Raw genomic sequence first — 18,676 nt, 5'->3', positions numbered from 1 at the left:
TTTAGGGGATATTAATAAACAGCAAAGTTATATACAAAACCAGTTATCACCATCATCAATATACAGAAAATCAGATCATAATATGGAATAAACCCATGTGATTTTTTATATAACCGGCAAAGGAGAGAAAGAACTGAAACTTGAAAAAGGTGGAAAAAGTAATACAGAAGCAAGGCAATCAATCTGTAGGACAATAATTACAAGGGAATAACCATTAAAAGTGAAACTTTTTAAGGGGGGAATAGCATTATAGGAAGATCTTCGACATTAAAGAGGGGGTGATCCTTTTTTTGAATTACAATAATTTTAATTTAATTCTTCACTTACTGATGACTGAGCTTTGTCTGACACAAAAGGGGATTCGGCTGAGATTGCAGTAATTTTGTTATGCAAAAAGATACATGCGTTTGCAGTTACAGTTCCATCCACTTTGATGCCGTGTATCACTTAACTCTTGAAATGTATGCCACACAGCAAGGCAAGGTACTTGCTTTATCCGTGCTAATGCCTAATGCAATGCAGCTAAGCGAGCCGCGGATTCTCCATTTTGGTTACTTGTCTGTCATACCAATTCTATCAAAGCTGGCTGGCTGGCTCCATGGCCCAGACAGAGGGCTACCATCATTCTTAATTTGACAATGATGGCTCATACCAATCCCATTCATCAAAAATCACTTACTTCAAATGAAAGGAAACACTAAAAATAGATTCTAATTTATTAGTATATCACCACTCACCAGTAAGCTACATAATACTACTAATATATTAATTAAACCATAATAAAATAAATACACATTAAGCCTTTTGATTTTCCAACCCTGAAAAATTACAAGAGATTCCACCCATCCCAACCCAAAAGAAAGCAAAGTAAAATTCAAGGTTTACAAAAAAAGAGGAGAAAATCAAAATCTGAAAATCCTCAGGCAAACGCAAAATAGGTAAATTAAGGGTTGGAGAGAGAGAGACATAAGTTGGGACAGGAAAATAGACAATGGTGGGTCTCAGTCTAATGCAATCAGTGCTCACAGCTCAGCATAGCACATTTACACACTGCCCTCTCATCCCCACAAGTTCCCTTTTTTTTTTCGGTGGGCATGAATAGAAATTATAATAAAATTAAAACAAAAAAAAAAAGCTGGTTGAGGAATCGGCGAGTCGACTCAGCGAGTTGCAGCGAGTTGCCACGCGGAGGTGGCAATCAAGGGCCTAGTGTGCCATCCCAACATGAGACAACCATTGTTCTCTTCCACCCTATACCCATCCCCACCCGCAAAAAGCGCGAGCAACATGCTGGCCTGCTTGTACGCGTTCGAACCCAAGTGAACCGAAGAAAATCCGGTCGAAACGAACCGGTTCCGCCACTGGTTCAGCGTCTCGTGCCTTTCCACGCGGTCCATTCCCTCGCACGCCACCACGTTGCAGATTTGCTTCCCTAAGTAAACCTCCGACATGGCCTTATCGTTAGGGTTCACAGGCGAACCCTCCAGCGAGTCGAATAGGGTTGAATAATAGTGCAGTGACTCCGTGAACCGGTCGACAAAACTCAGTCTGTTGTGGTTCGCTTCTTGCTCGACGACGGTGACAATCTCCGGCCGAATCTGCCGTACGACGGAGAGTACTTTCTCCACCGCGCCGGGGCGGGCGAGGAGCTTGTGAAACTCGAAGACAGAGTTCACAGCGACGGCTTCGCCTTCCCGGAGATCGAGCATGGAGGCGTCGAGATCGGCGAGGCTGTTCGCGACGAAGCCACGGTACTCGAACTGCACGTTGATCTCCTCCGCCAGCTGCGCGAGCTTCCACCCTACCTCCTGGAGGTGGTCGGAGTTGTCCGCCGCCGGCGGCCCGATTCCGGTGAGTCGGAAAACCGGAGGACCGCCGGTGCGAACCGCTAGGGCTTGCATCAGCGCCGGCCACTGCATCCCCTGGTTGATACCGAAATCAATCACGTGAACGCGGTTCTTTCCTTGGAACGCTTCGAGGATAACCTGGTTCGCGGTGAAGTGTGCGAACTTGAGGTATGGACAGGTTTCGTAGAAGTGAATCTGAAGAGAATCGGAGAGAGAGTGTTGCAGAGGGAAGACTCTGTAGATTCGCCTCGCGAGCGCTTCGGCGAAGTAGATTGCGACTTTCCTCATAGCTCCAACCTGCGACACAGCGAGGAAGCCGATCTGCTTCACCAGCGCCTCCGCCACGGCGAGGTTGTTGTTCTCCACGGCCTCCGCGCACGCCATGAGGCTGTGCACGAGGCGGATCCCGTTCTCCTGCGAGTCAACGACCACCACCGCGCGCCTTGACTCGTCGGCTTTCACGCGCTTAGGGTTTGGTAGCGCGTCGCTAGCTCCATAAATTGCTTTCCCCGGAATAGCCTTAAGATCGTAGTCCGACGAGGCGGAGTCCTTTTCCGGCTCTTCGGAGGGGAGAGGGTCAAAATTAGAAAGCATGGTTTCGAGCCAGTTGGAGATGTCGGAAGGGTTGTAATGAACGACGTCGTTTGAAATCTCCGGGAGGTCATCTTGGACATTTCCCATGGCTTCTTCGAGACGCTCAAGCTTCTGCGCCACTTCCGCCATGTCCGATGACCTAACCTTGTAACCCACCACCGCAAGAAGCTCGTCCATGCCTCCTTCTTCCTCCCAAAGATTCGATTTTCCGCTTGAATAACCGCAGCTTGAGGTCCCTGCGATGGAACCAAGCTGCTCGCGTTCCCTCTTCATCCTTTCTCTTGGGTAACTCACCAAACCAAACCCCCTATTTTCTTCTCTGTTACCACCCACTACTACTACTGCATCTCTCCCTCACTTCTCACATGACTCGCCCCCAAATATCAATCATTTATTATATAGTATATGTGTCTATAAGTACAACACTTTCTTCTTTTTTTCATGTCATACTAAAAATATTTAACAAAACGCTCGTGACCCAGCTCCAACCCCGATGAAACTCCACGCAACCTCTAACAGATAAGATCCTAAAGATACATTTTGTGTTTTACTTTGTTTCCATTTTTGTGTTTTACTTCATTTTGCACATAAGTTTTTATTGCTGCTTTTAAAAAAATAACTACTTGTTTATTAAGTTTAATAACTATTTCAAATATTATTAAATTAATTTTTTTGTGTTGACGATATACCATTCTTTTTTTTTTTTTTTTGCGAAGGATAATAGTATAACATATTAACATAATAACATTTCTCAAATAGAAAAAAATTCAATATGGGAAAAATATGTTTGGACTTAGTGAATTCATTTTAACTTTTATACCACTGCGCGCCGCTAATACTTCATTGTTACTGCCGTTAAAAGCTCAAATTAAGTACACGCAATACAGCTATAAAATTGTACAGCCTCTACATTACTCTATTTCTAGGCGATGGCATAGACCTTATAGGTGAATTTGGCTACATGGTAAGAACCATGAGCATCTTCATTAATTGCTAATTAACATTCCGTAGATATGCTAAGGGAAAATGGAAAAATATTATTTAATTATAGATTTTTATTTCTTTAATTCACTTATGATCTTGGTTTTCATTTTTTTAAGGTAAATAAGTGTTTATTTTAAAATTAAAATAAATATAATTTCATTGTTATTTTATGATAAAAGTGTTCTTTCAACCTGTGTCACAAGCATACAAAAGTCTATCAAAGTGGACTTTCATACAACTAACATGACACATGGTCATTTTATTTGTGTTTGTGTCAAAATTAATTTGAGATTATCGATGTTGGAAACTATTTGTTCTATGGTATATGTTATAATATACTATAATATATAATACAATTATACAAGCACTGTCGGGAAGTTAAATTTCAACTGACACTACTACAACATTAATTCTTCTTAGAAATTAAATTTGATTAACCGTAACCGTCTAAGTAATTTCTCAAGTATACTTATCAAAATTTGGAATTGGGACATGCCAAAGTGAACGTGGGTTAGGTGAACTTCTGGATTTCATACGTTGGCTAGAGAGTGACCTTTGTTTGAAGGATAAAGAAAAAAACATGTAAAACAAATGACTTTAACTCTCAAGTAATTATATAAGTTAGGAGAATAAGAGAGAGAAAGAATAAAAATGTATGAAAGTGAGTGTTTGTTCGTGTGTTGGTGTGTGTTGAAGGTTCGAGGGAACCTGATATTTATAGAGTGAAATGGAGTTGTGGGTTCTTGTTTGTAGGGGTTGTTATAGTCCTTGCAAATAATTACTAACTTATAGATAATAGTTCGTGGCTTATAAATAAAGTTAAAAATAATACATAGCTTAGAGATAAAAGCTAATAAATAATTTAGTACTTACGGATAATGTGTAGCTTAGAGATAATTGCTAGTAGATAATTATACCTTATAGATCATGTGTGACTTTGTAGATAATTAAACACCTATCAAGAGATAAAAGGTGATAATATATTCAAATAATTAAGAGGTTAAAGATAACATGTCACTTAGGGTTAGAAATGAAAGATAGATGAAAAGCAATTTGAGAAACTAACACTAACTTACTCAAATAACTTCTAGTAACTAACTAACTGGCATAACCAAATAACTATTCAAATAACTTCTAGTAACTTCTAGTAACCAACTGCAACTGCTTAATCGTGATACCTCCCTCAAGTTGGCAAATAGATGTTAATCGTTCCCAACTTGGCAATGAAGTTACCAAAAATTGGGTCTGGGTGCTTGTGTAAAAACATCTGCAACTTGGTGTTGATATTCAAATTCAGTGGATGATTTTGAAATAGTGGGTTTTTCTTAGAACGCCAAGAAAGAAGGCTATTTCCCATAAAGACACAAAAGCCAAAAGTGGATCTTGTCAAGGAGCAAATTGGATATACTGCAGAAGATGATGTCATCTACATATACTAGTAAACTGACTAAGGAATTTCCAGAGCCAATGGTGAAAAATTTAAAGTTCGGCCAGGAAGAAACGATACTATCGTTGCGATGCCACAAAGCATGAGTTGAGTGACCCAAAGCAGGTTTAGGAATTGAACCATCGACAAACCCATATTTGTTCTTCCCATGAAGAGTCGTGCGCATTGCTTTCTTCCAAAAATTGCAGTTTTCACCGGTAAGAGAATGAGAAACTAAGGCAATGCCACGATTGTCAAAAGAATGAAGAATGAAGGGGTTAAAATCATCAATGGCAGTCATGGCCATGAGAGAAGAAAAAAAGAACCAACCAGGCATCCGAAAGATCCCCTTAAAAATCGATTCATAAGAACGTCACCACAAAGTAAGGACTAGCGACATTATCCACACCACCGGGCAGAACTAGAAATAGCTCAAATAGGAAGCAAGAGGCACGAAAGCAAAAACCTCTGATACCATATCAAAAATGAAAGATAGGTGAAAAGTAGTTTGAGGATTCATTCATAAAAGTATTACAAAGTTGGTTTATTTATACAAAGACATAAAATAACTAACTTGAGTAACCAACACTAACTTACTCAAATAACTTTTAGTAACTAACTAACTGTCATAACCAAGTAACTACTCAAATAACTTCTAGTAAATAACTGCAACTGTTTAATCGTGATAGTTAGGGAACCCGGCTCCTAAGGGTTGGACGTTCATGCTCTTGTGCCAGGGTGTTGATGGATTGAAAAGTGCACCAATGCGTCCCAAGTAATAAAGTTAAAATGAAAGTCCAAGTGTCAAATCCACATAAACTTTGTTTGTAGTTAGGTAAATAAATATTTTATTAATAAAAGAAGTTAAAGAAAATTGACTTGAAAAGGTTATGAGAAAAACAATAGTTTAAATTGACAAAAAATTAATCAAACAAAAGGAGAAATTAAACAAGAATTTAAATTAAAAGATAGAAAGATTAGAGAATCCAATAATATTGTTGAAGTAAATTCAGAAAATGAGAATGTTGAAAACTTAGCCTACCAAAGCTACTATTTAATGTAATGTTAATGATTTTTCTCTATTTATAATTATTCTAATTTACACCGGTATCTACTAGTATACTCTAACTTTGGTCCCCCGCATGAAAAAACCTAGTTTATTTATTTTCTCTCCCAAATTTTTTTGTAGAACTAAAATAGTAAATTGCATTAAGAATAGAGATGTATAACAGACTAAACAAATATCAACATATTCCTTGTGATGACTTTATTTAGATATCGTTTGCCAATTCTATTAGAAAATAACGTTTCTCGGTGCTACCCCTAAAACTTACCATGCAAATGGTTGATCAAGTCACAAGCAATCATATGAAACACAAGAAAAGATAATGCAAATGTAATATTCATAAATAAATAGGAAGAAAAATTACATTAAGAGTAGTTGGCTATCAAGTTCAAGAGGGGAGTTTTACAATTTCAAGAGGAAAATATTTAGTAAATGGGGAAAAGATAAGAAAAAGAATGGAGGAAAGAAATGACTCTCAATACTTTTATTTCTTCTATCTTTTACCTTCTATAAAAAATTATATTTTCTTAGAATTTTCATGTATTTTTTCCTTCTTCTCTCTTCTTTTATAAGTGCAGATTAGCGAGCTTCCTATAGTAAGCACGCCTTTAATTTCATGAATTAGCTTGTTTTTCTTAATTAGCTCTTATTTTCTTAATTAGCCATTGTCTCATTAATTAGCCCGCTTTCCTTAATTATCTTGTTTTTTGGGCTTTATTTTACTCGCTAAGCATCTTAAATTCATCACTTTTAATATTCTCTCGACAAAAACTTAAATGATGTTAATTTAACAATTATTTGCTCAAAAAGGAAAAATTAAGAGAGAAAAATTACAAAGTTCTATATAATTTAACCCAAAAAATATACTCATAATTAGCAGTTATCACAAGACTGACATGAAAGATTGACGTGTGTCTCGAAGTGTCACATAAGATGTCACGTGTATTTTGTGATCTTTAAAGTCAAATTAAACAACTCTAAAAATTTTGATCAATTCAGTTCGGTTTTGATCGTATCTATAAATCTAATCTTGTGACCCAACCTGTACATGATCGATTTTGATCAGTTCAATTTAGTTTCGACTCAAATACATAAATGATCTAATTCAAACTATTCAGATCGATTTGGATCAATTCAAGTTCGCGGATGACCCATATCCATAAACACTCATAATCACACCAATATATAGCATAAAGTAACAACAACAATGATAAAAAGTCAAACTTTAACTGACATTATTATGACATAAAATACCCCCAATAATTAGGCTTTATTAACAGCCAAAGTCTCAGTAAATTCACACGAAAACAAACTACTAGTTACAAAGGAAAAAGAAGAAAGGATAGCTTCCACCGATTAAAAAGCCATAAAATTAGGAATAATAAATTAGAAAGCAATAAATTCAATACAACTAAAAGAAATAAGAAATAATAAATAAGAATGACCATAAAAGAATTTTGTGAAAAATGCAACTAAAGAAAAACCTTTTTGGTCTAGGCTCATACACAAGTGTCTAAAGGCAATATAGGTCATGGAATGCAGCACATCTGGAGATCATATAGAGGTTATCGCAACGACAAAGTCAAAAAAATCATTATTTTTTTTACACTTAAATTTTTATAAACAAGCTTAATTTAAACATAAAAATAAATAATAAAAAAAGAAAAGTAAAATCAACATCACATTTTACACATGGAAAATTTAGATTCCATGATGTTATTTTCTTTCCAACTAAAAAATTGTGGTACAAACGCTGCGGGTAAGAGATAGAAGTTTTTTTTTTTTTTTTTTGTTATCAGTAGAAGCTTTCTAATATATCATAAAAAAAAGTAGAAGCTTTCTAAATAAATAAATATACATCGCTAAATTATAATAGCTTATTTTCTTGGTTTATAGGAGAGACGTCGAAGGTGATTATTACGGGTCTCATTTAAGAAGTTACTGCTAATAAATGTATACTAAGTCATTCGTAATTTTTTTTTTTTTTACAAAGATGATAATAAAGTTTGAGTTACATACAAATTATTTAAACTTTCACCACTATACCAACTCTAATACAGTAATGTGTTAAATAAATCTTATTTAGTTTTTTTGTGTATAAAAAAATAAATTTATAATTCCATGCATATTATTCTCAATTCCCCATTACTATACGTACTGAATTTAGTGGATTAAACCTTGTTTATTTAAAAACAACACTCATTCATGCGGAGAAAATTTAAGAAAAATTTAATGCCTCAACTTTATTGTAACAACCAGTTAAGAACTTGAGTTCTGCTTAACTACTTTAATGACTAGTTAATTTATTTAAGTTTAATGATGAAATATTTGAATAATTTCATCAATTAAAAATGTTTATATGAATCATAAAATAAAAACTTCGTACCCCATTGCCCAGAGGCTATTAATCCTCATGATATTCTACATAATGAATATTAAACATTTTAAACATATATTTAATTTTTTTTCTTTATTTAGTTAGTAGGGAGAGTTATAGGAAATGTTATGGAAAAATATAAAGTTATTCATAAACACATAATATTAATTAAACTTTTAAACACGCACTATTAAATGCTTTGATTTTTTTTTGTTCAACTAAATGCTTTGAACTTATACTTTAAAAAGTAACTATTGATTTTATATTTTGAATAAAATAAATTATTTTTAACTTCTAACCACGTATATATATATATATCGACACACAATAGAAAAACTTATAAATAAATAAAATCCGTGCTCAAGTAAAAACATAATTAAATAGGTTTATGCCTCAGACATTGACTTTGATTATAGCGATAAGAAAAGAGAAGCCCTATAAAGTATAAAATAACAGTAATCTGCATTGAAAGTTTAGCACCTCCACTCTACATCCAATGCATCCACAATAAAATCATAAATTAAGGAAAATTAAGGGATAAAGTGGTAAGTAAGTCAAAAGGAGTAATAATTAACGAACACACTATCTATGAATGTATCTCTTCCATGCAGGAAGTTGCAATTAACTTGAGTTCAGTCTAAGAAGCGCGTGAGTAATGGGCACGTGGAATGAGATTAATCATTGTAAGACAAGAGATTAATGAAACTCTCAAATGTCAGCTCTGCCCCACGTCATGGAGACCAACGGGCCCCACCCTCCACCCGCCGTCAGTCTCCGTTATATTGTGTTTTAACCTAACATCCTACGCACGCATTTTACTCCATCTTTTTTTTTTTAACGGGGATAATGATGTCTGGATAGAATAGTAAAATGAAATCATAATTAACCAGCCAATTTTGACTCTCATCTTATTCTTTTAAATATACATTCTTAAATGTTTTTAGTTACTTACAAAGAAATATTGAATATATTTTTTTTGTTTTAAATATATTTAATATTTTTATTATAAGTAAAAATTTATTAATATTCTTAGTGCATAAAGATGATATATATTAGATAAATAACTGTCAACAAATTTTATATATGATAGAAGTGAAAATTATTTGAATTTTATTTGATAAAATTCTCATGATATATCATATTGTAAAATATTCATTTTAAAGCAGTTGGTGGTTATGAATTTTTAATTAACTGCGTTATAATTATTAAAACTTTCTATTTATAGGTAGTTTTTTCATCAAATGTTTCATTAGACAGTATAATAATAATAATAATAATATCACCTTTATTAAAATAAAACATATAAGATTTTAATAGATTCTATATTTTTATTTGTTTTAAATTTAATTTTATCGTATAACACATTAAGTTTTTGTGTTAATGGATCGTCTTTCAAATACTAGATGGTATTTATACTATTATCCATATTTTCCTGCTATCCCAACACCACCAGCATGTGTGGAAAGAAATGGTTTGACAAGGCATGTGTGCCATGCATATTCAGTGAGAAGCTAGATTCGAAGACTTGGATTTGTTAACTTGTACTAATCTACCTAACATTAATTTAAAAATAACGTCAATGTGTTTCATGGGAACAAGGTGTGTTTGAATGGGATAAACACAAGGTGTTTTATGGGGTCGAATTGGTAACTCTAAGATTTAGATATAATTTTTGTTCTCTTTATGTTTTTTAATTCTCAATTTAGTTCTTTAAATAAAAACATTTGATCTTTTGAAAAAAATCGTAATTGTAATGGAATCGTTAACTAATTTTGTCTATATTTTATTTAATATTTACATTTGTTTCTCTTCTACTTTTCTCTCTCCAGATGTATCAGGCCTATATAGCACGAGATGCACATGAATCATTTTTCCTCTGCACATTTCAAAAACTAAAGTCAACAACCTCAATAATTTTGAAGAGGAGGGTGAAGACGTACTCTAATTTGACGCAGTTTTTCTCAATGTAACCGGCTAAAAGATTTGGGGACAAGCAAAATCATTGAGCACAATGACTGCCAAGAAAGGATATTATACGGAATGGTTTGTGATAAATGTTTTTCTTTTGGACGAAAATCACATCCAAATTTAATTAGCAGCGCAGCAAAATGACGTCTTGCACTTCTGCAGAACCATCCAAACTATGCCCCATTCCTATGATGCGTTCGTTTTAAAGAAAAATGGTGAAAAAAGAACAAGAAATAAGCAGTAAAATAATGTATGAATCCCTAGTCTCCCAGTGCCGGTATTTGAAACATAGATACACAATGCAGAGCAAAATTTCAATAGTCCTATAATATCTACTCATTTGACAGTTGGTAACTTGGTGATTTCAATTTCATAATTTTCTCCCATCTTTATCTTCAAGAACTAAAACAAGGACAACACTGATAGACGGCGGGTATCTTGATTTTAATAGAAGAAATATATATTCATGTAGCTAGCATTAATTTGTTTTTCTTCTATAAATTCAAGATTGATTAGTAAGGATTTTAACTAATCAAAATTTAAATTAAGGATTAAAAATCGACATTAAAAAAAGTCTAAAGAAAAAAAAATAATAAACTCTTTAAATTAATATTTTAAAGTTATTCACGAACTTGTGTTGATGAAGTCTACATCAATCTATATCTCTGACAAATCACACCATCTAATCTTGCTTTAAAATATTTTCAAATAAAAAATTTTAGCATGACTTTTAATCTGCTGTTCGAGGTGGAATATACTTTGGATATATGATAATTTTTTAAAAGAAATGTATTTAATGGCTGAACTGATACATTTGATTAGTGGATGAAAACTAATTAATTAATCTATTGTTGCCTTGATGGTGTTTGACGTTGATGCCGGCCTTAAACATTTTGGACGAGTGAAAACTGCCGTCCGTGCAAGCTTTATAGTTATTTAATTAATGTTATTATAAACAGAAAGAAGATCGCGTTCATCCATGATGTAAGCGTATCTATCTATAATTGAGCCAGTATAATAATTCTTTCACTGTGAGAGAGACTCAACTCAACACTCGTAATGCATTCTTAATTTCAAAATCAAATCCCCTACAAAACTGCTATGTGCATGAAAGAATTGAAGTTTACATATCTTAAATCATGGTTAAAGAGTGTAAGCTGATTTTCATTCACATGTAACAGTGTTTGGTTTCGTAAAATCACGATTCAGTTGTTTCTAAACATGATTTTAGATCAAAAATCCATAATATATAATTAAATAGATATAATACTTTGTTCCATAAAGATGACGAGATCAAATCAAAGTAACATCATTTTTTAGGAAGGATAACGACATTTTTTATGACACTTTCAATCGATCACAAATAAAGTGTTAATAATATTTCTCTAACACCGTTCTTCATGTGCAAATATAAATGTTTGGTAAGCTCAATATAATTTAGCCAAACTATTTTATTTTAAACGCTTTATTAGATAACATCTTGTAAGTTGTAATGTTTCCTTTTCGTTAAATTTTTTACTTAATGAAAATGTCATAAGTTATCACAATCTTTTTAGTTCATCAATTAAGGTTGTAAATTCACATGAATGTTATTCTTTAGATTAGACAGTCTAAAAAAAACTTTAAAACTCATATGACTTTGTCAAACACAATTGAAGAAAATTATGTCATAATTATCAAGAATAAGGTGAATATGACACTTGAATGTATGGTGTAATTTTTTAAAACTAAAGGTGAAAGATTGGGTTTATTGGATTAATTGGTTTAAATAATTTATAAGTAAGATCCAATTAGACTCAATTAAAATTAAGGTTAAAAAAGTTTTTGTTTATTCACCTTAGGTTAATGATCGAGTCAAGTTGGGCTCTTGAAATTTAAGCTAAAAAATGAGTTTATTTTGCTTGATCCATTTAATCATATTATTATTTTTAATAAATTTATATATAATTCTTATGATTTTGTATATTAAGTATATTTCTTTTTTTTTTTGCTTATTTTTATTTAGGGTTAATTTTCCCATTGACCCGACATGGGATTAGGTTGGACCATCAAATCAACATACTAAACATTGAATCAATCCTTCTTGATTTCATTCTTTAAGTCAGTATGTCTAAGTTGAACAATTCACTTTGCCAACTCTAATTACAGAACTACTCAAACCATATATTATGTGAATCACCAGCAAAATTAATGTGCATCTTACTAAAATATTTCCAGTCCAATGGTCAGTTAAATGACATGAAACACTAACAAAATTTAGTTTCATAGTTATGCCATCTTATTTTCTTTTATTGATTCACCAAAAAAATATATGTTGTTGATTCAGGTGGATAATTTTTTTTTATATCCACCCTAACTAGGTTCTTTGATTTCGTAATGAGACCCTGAGATCTTTGTACAAGTTTCTGCCATTTAGGTTAGCTATGATATTAATCATCAATTTAATTTAACCACGCTTAAAGTTCATCATTTTTATTTAAGAGTGTATTATATGAAAATTAAATTTGAATTCTTTCTAATAAACTTATCGCATGTTATTATTTTACATCATTGGATGTTAGACAAGAAGATGCGGAAATGAAAAAAGAGAGAATAAAAAAAATTAAATTAAGCTACTTAATTCTCTTGTTTAAAGAAACAAAAATGGCCCCAACATTTTCTCAATCTCTCCATTTTGAAAAGAAAGTTGGCTAAACATGATAAAGTGCTAAATTAAACCTTATGCGCGCTTACATATCTACTTTATATTAAGGATATTTACCTAATTATATATATATATATATATATATATATATATATATATATTATTTCTTTATTTAAACTTTTTACATAACAAATTAAGAGAAACTAAAATTTTAACCTTATTTTTTTTTTCCATTCTCACTTCTACCAAACAACCTTAAAATCATCTCACCATTTACTGTATTTTTTTTCTCTTTTTTTCCCATCATTTTTTTACACTAAACAAAGCATACAAATGGGAGTTAATTATGGCTAGGCATATAAAAAGGAGAAAGGTGGCCTAGATGGCTAGATCATAGATGGGTTATTCATCGTTCTCAGCGAGCGAATTAGCAAAGCACGCATCACTGTCAATCCTCATTTCTAGGAGGAAAATGGGGAATATAGTTTGGGCTCGTCTAATATACAACGCCACTTGCACATCAAAGTAAACATTTGGAATAAATAATTTTTGAGGATACCATTGTTATTTTGGTATAAGGAAAAATAGCCAATGTTTTTTTTAGGTAATTAATAACAATGTTATGCTGGGTGAATTAATTTTAGAACAATATTTGTATAATTTCACTGTCAAATAGAAAAAAAAAACATTACAGTATTTTTTTGGTAATTTCTGCAGTTTGGTTAGTGTACGAGGTGTATACATCATTCATATGATTTGGATGTTCTCGTATTAATAACTAGTAACGAGAGAAAAAAATTTATAAGTTTTATCATTATTTGTTTATAAATACCTTTAACATCATATAACTGATTTTCAAGGGAGAAAAAAAAAACATGTTTTCGCTTGATGATGGATAGACTGCATTTATTTTCCCAAAACGTTTCATGCCATCCTCTTCCCTCTATGTACAAATTAGATTATTTTTACAAAATTAACTAGTTAAAAAGTATAATATTGTAAAAAAATAATAATATCATAATTTATTTTTAAAAAATAACAAGAAAAATAAATAAATATATTAAGAATAAAAATAAAAAATATAAAAATTTAGAAATTATTATTTTAAAAAATATTACTTCAATTAATGTTTAAAAAATACTAAAAATTAGTGAGAAATTATTAAAAATAATTGTTTATCAAATAACTAAATAATTTTTTCAACTAATAAAAAAAATAAAAACTAATTGAAATATCCTATTAAAGTGGTCGATTAATGAATTCAAATACAAGTTAATCATGTAAAATTCCCACCGCGTCAATTTCTTGATGTTTTGATATCATGAAATCAATGGAGCACTTCATTGAATATATTTGATAGTTCTTGTCCGTGGTTGGCAATGTGCAATCATCCTTATAGAAGAAGGAACACCAATCACAAAGATGGACTAGTACTTCCTTTATTTGATTTTCTTAGAAGAGAAAATGAAGAGTCATAGTCGATCCTATTCAAGACCTAATTAGTACTAGTACATATTGAAGAATATTTTAATATTTAAAGTTGATGTGAACATATTACCGAGAATTTAATAAATGTAAAATAATATAGTTAAATTAAAATATACTTATTTGATTCTAGTATTTTATTTGTAATAAAATATTATTGTAGTAGTAGTTATTAAATAGAGCTACAGATAAAAAGCAATTAATGTAAAACATTAACAATAATTTTGAAAAAAAATTGAATAACAATGAATATGAAATGAAGGTAGTAAAAAAAATAAATATGTAACATTTCAAAAAATACTAAAAAAATATATTTATCAAACAATCAAATAAGTTTTTTAATTAATAAAAAAAATCAAAAATTAACTAAAATGTCTAATAAAACATACTTTAAAATTGAACTATCTCACAAGGAAAAAAAATCAATATGTATAAGATCAAATTATTCCTCATCCTAACTATTCCTTTTTTAGTTCAAATTAAATATGATTTTCTTAACTCGATCCAACGACTCGACGTAGGATTACAATAAATTTTATTTAAAAATATAAAATGAAAGCAAATTAAAACTCAGCCAGGTTAAGAGAGGAAAATAAATGCCACATAACCAGTGGAGTTTTGGGTTTGCTATTATCGTACTGTATAATCTATCAAATAGGATTTGGAGTATTCCTTTGTACTTCTTTTCTGGTTTGAGACACTCCTTACGTTAAAAACCAGTTTTTTTTTTCAATAATATTCAGTTTTGTCTTTTTTTATAAAAAAAAAACTCAAAACTTGGCAGACATAAATTGGGTTTGTCTTTCTAGAAAGCAAAAAATTGATCCAAACTATTTTTTAATTTCTGAGTCTAATTAATTAATTCAAATCAGCTTAACTTTATTTCAATTACTGCATCAACGGCGTCAGAGCTTAACGTTGTAAGATCTTGATGGCCCAGAGCCCTAATTTAATTCAATGGCCCTCACATATCAGACTAGTGTCTTGCAGGTGGAAGTAGAATTGTTTCGATGTTAGCTAGTAGTACTAAGGAGTAGTAGAAGAGGTTCACTTTCTAAAAGGAAAGTGAAAAATATTTATATATGTACCTAATAAAGCAACTTTGCATTGAAACTCAATCATTTTCTTATGAAAGTTACTTAGGCTTTCCAAGAAAGTCGAAAAGTTAATGCACTTATAAGTTATAACCCTTGACGTTATGAACCTTCATTATTTACCTTTTTCCTTCTCTGGATAAAACCAAACTATAGTTATCAATAGTTAATGAGCCAATATACAGAGTAACAATTAATGAACAATTTGGTTGAATCAATTGTATCCAGATAAGAAAATAAACAAGAGTACCATGAATATAAGATTTCGGTCCAATAGGTCAAAATTAGTAAAAGAACCTGGATTAGAAATCACTACGTTTTGTTTAATTATGAATATCGGACAAGAGAGTAATGTGACTCTTTCCGGTTAGTCAATTATTTAGCTATATATGTTAATAACAAGAGGTACCTATTACCTAAAAGCAAATGTACTGCACTCTAAAAATTGTTTGATCATTCTTATTTTCTAGTACGATTTTTGTTTTATACTGTATCACGCTCTAGCTGAATATACTTGAACCAGAATAGAGAAATCCACCTTTGTTGCAACCATCATATGCAAGTTTTTCCCGAAGCATCTTATAACAAACATTTTCATATGCTATATTTATCTTTCATATTGTACCTTTCTATCATCATTGGGCTAAAGAGCTACCCACGACCCAATTGATAGAGTGTTGTTTAATCTAGTCCAAAGATGATGTGTATTATGATTTGGTACCTACTTGATTCTCTATCCTCAAAATGTAAATGATAGAATCTAATCATATCTTATCTTCGAAGACCAAAGATATTTGATTAAATTAGATCACCATCTTAGAAACTAGTATATAATTTAGGTTGGACTTAGATATAAGGATAAATTACACACTTTGGATAGACAACCTCAAACTCTACGGAAAACCTATACTAGACACATAAATATTTCCAACCTTTCCAGACTAATTTTGACTAAAGTAAAAGACAAACACATGTTTACTTGTCCAATTACAACAATTTTTTTTTTTGTGTGTGTGTGTAGGAGACTAAGATATTTTAATTTTAATACCATGCAAATATAATGAACATTTGTGAACAGTTATTTTTTACCACTCTACTTAAAAGATGATAACTGTCTTATATGTAACTTTAAGATTATAGAGAATCTAAATGTTTAAAATTAGAGTAACTCTAATCAACGAATTTAATGCGCACTCACGCGCGCATATATATATATATATATATATATATATATATATATATATATATATATATATATATATATATATATATATATATATATATATATGCGCGCGTGCAAACAAAATTTTGGAAAAGATACTTAAAACACGTGGAAGGAAAATATCATGAAAAATGGGAAAGACAATATAACATGATGGACCATTTCATGTTCAGAGGCATATATAATTGTACCTTTCAAAGATTCTTACCATATTTCGTTTTGGGTCCAAGTGTTGGGTTCATGCATTTGCACCGAGGGGGTAAGAGAACCAACCATACATTGGTATCTAATTGGGGCCACAAGATAGCGAGATTTAACCCCTTGACATGTGCATCATGGTCCATCCTAGCTAGTAATCTAGCTTGGTTCCTGCACCTTAGTGTGTAGCTTCCCACCAATCCCATCTCAGAGGACTCACAAAGTGAAAACTCATTTGCACCTTAGGGGAGTGTTTAATTTGTTGTGTTGCTTTTGGGGTCCCAGGTTTCAATTTAGATGCACACGAATGAAATCATAAGATAAATAAATGCCTTTAAGAGGGCATACCATGTTTTACTTTCACCCTTGGCCTAAACCAAAGTGGGATCATCAACTGCTACTTTGCTTCACCAATCTCAACCCTGCCCATATCGTATGATCAAGTACGTGCGTGTCATGTACCCTGCCCATACCATGTTTTACTTTCACCCTTGGCCTAAACCAAAGTGAATTTTTCACTTCTCTCCTTTTAGTGCTCATGTGTGCCTGCCTCATCATTCATCAATTCATGTCTTTGATGGAGGGGAAATTCTTGAATAAGCACGGTTATAGTTAGGGATCAGTTGATATGTATAGGGATTTTTTAGTATATATGACCAACAACACAATTGTCCATGTCTAGTGCTGAGTGTGACTATGGTAGGTGGCTAATGTTTACTTCAAATTTTCTCTAGATGAAGACTGAAGTGCTAAAATTTAAGAATATATCCATTTTAAAAAAAATTGTTTTTTTTTCTATCACTGTAACCTTAATGAAAAATATTTATCAGTTTATTGATGATTAATCTTTGATAGAAAATTTATCTTATTACCTTTAAAAAATTCAAATTCAGTTTCATTTGAACCAAAGATAAGGTTGTAGAGAAATAATATATATATATATATTTATTTTAAAACAATTATATTGTGATATAAACTAATGACTTAGTACTTAAAAGAAACTAATGGCTAGTAAAACACATTTTCGATTATACATTGTGGTAAATAAGCATTAGTATGTAAAAGGCTAATTTATAACATTAATAGGCAAAAAGCTAATAAAATGTTTTTTTACAATAAAATGAGTATTTTACTTGCACTCACTAAAATATTCAACAATACTTTTATCGATCCTGAATACACTAACCATAATCTAATTGGTAGCAAATGTTTTAGCAGTTATATTTAAACTGTCACTAAGAAGCACAATAATTACCACAAAAAATAACGTTTGGTATAGTTGTCTTGCACTATAGAATTTTATAAAAGCAAGTAGCCATAATCTAGCATAAGTATCAAAAGAGTTGAACAGAGATCTTGAATCCTTGATTATTGTATTGGATATAATGTTTCTTTTGACAGGCATTCAATTATTTTTTCTTTCTTTTCAACGTAGTTGCGGAATTTGTAGCTTTTGCATTAAGGTAACGTGTGTGAGAAATATGAAGGAAAAAGAAAATTTAAAGTTATACTACAAAAAATATTATATTTTGTTGATTAGTATAAAATATAATTAATTTCATAATCTAGTTTCCACTACAATTAAAATGAGCTTCAACAGTCCCCATATGATGAATTTTAATAAGTTAAAAATAAATGGAAATATTAAAAACTGGCACCTAAGAGACTAAATTGGGAATAAATATATTAGTGAGTCAGCAAAATTTGAAAATACGATATTTGTCTATTCTTGTGAAAAGTCTAAAAAGTGGTTGTTCTGTGAAGAAAAACG

The 18,676-nt window shown here is 31.5% G+C and overlaps 1 protein-coding gene across 1 annotated transcript; it reads right to left on the bottom strand.

Annotated features, from left to right (window-relative positions):
• Positions 1-780: 780 nt before the first annotated feature.
• Positions 781-2,994, bottom strand: LOC100797336 (DELLA protein 2). Its single transcript, XM_003531105.5, has one exon. It carries the CDS (start codon positions 2,712-2,714, stop codon positions 1,161-1,163), a length of 1,554 nt encoding a protein of 517 aa, XP_003531153.1. The 5' UTR covers positions 2,715-2,994; the 3' UTR covers positions 781-1,160.
• Between the last annotated feature and the right edge of the window lie 15,682 nt (positions 2,995-18,676).

This window comes from Glycine max, chromosome 8 (genome assembly GCF_000004515.6).
Source record: "Glycine max cultivar Williams 82 chromosome 8, Glycine_max_v4.0, whole genome shotgun sequence".
Classification (NCBI taxonomy): Eukaryota; Viridiplantae; Streptophyta; class Magnoliopsida; order Fabales; family Fabaceae; genus Glycine; species Glycine max.
This window is presented reverse-complemented; position numbering and strand designations above follow the sequence as displayed.

What these genes read in the sequence shown, in the direction of transcription:
- LOC100797336 (XM_003531105.5), bottom strand. Translation starts at nt 2,714, where the DNA reads ATGAAGAGGGAACGCGAGCAGCTTGGTTCCATCGCAGGGACCTCAAGC.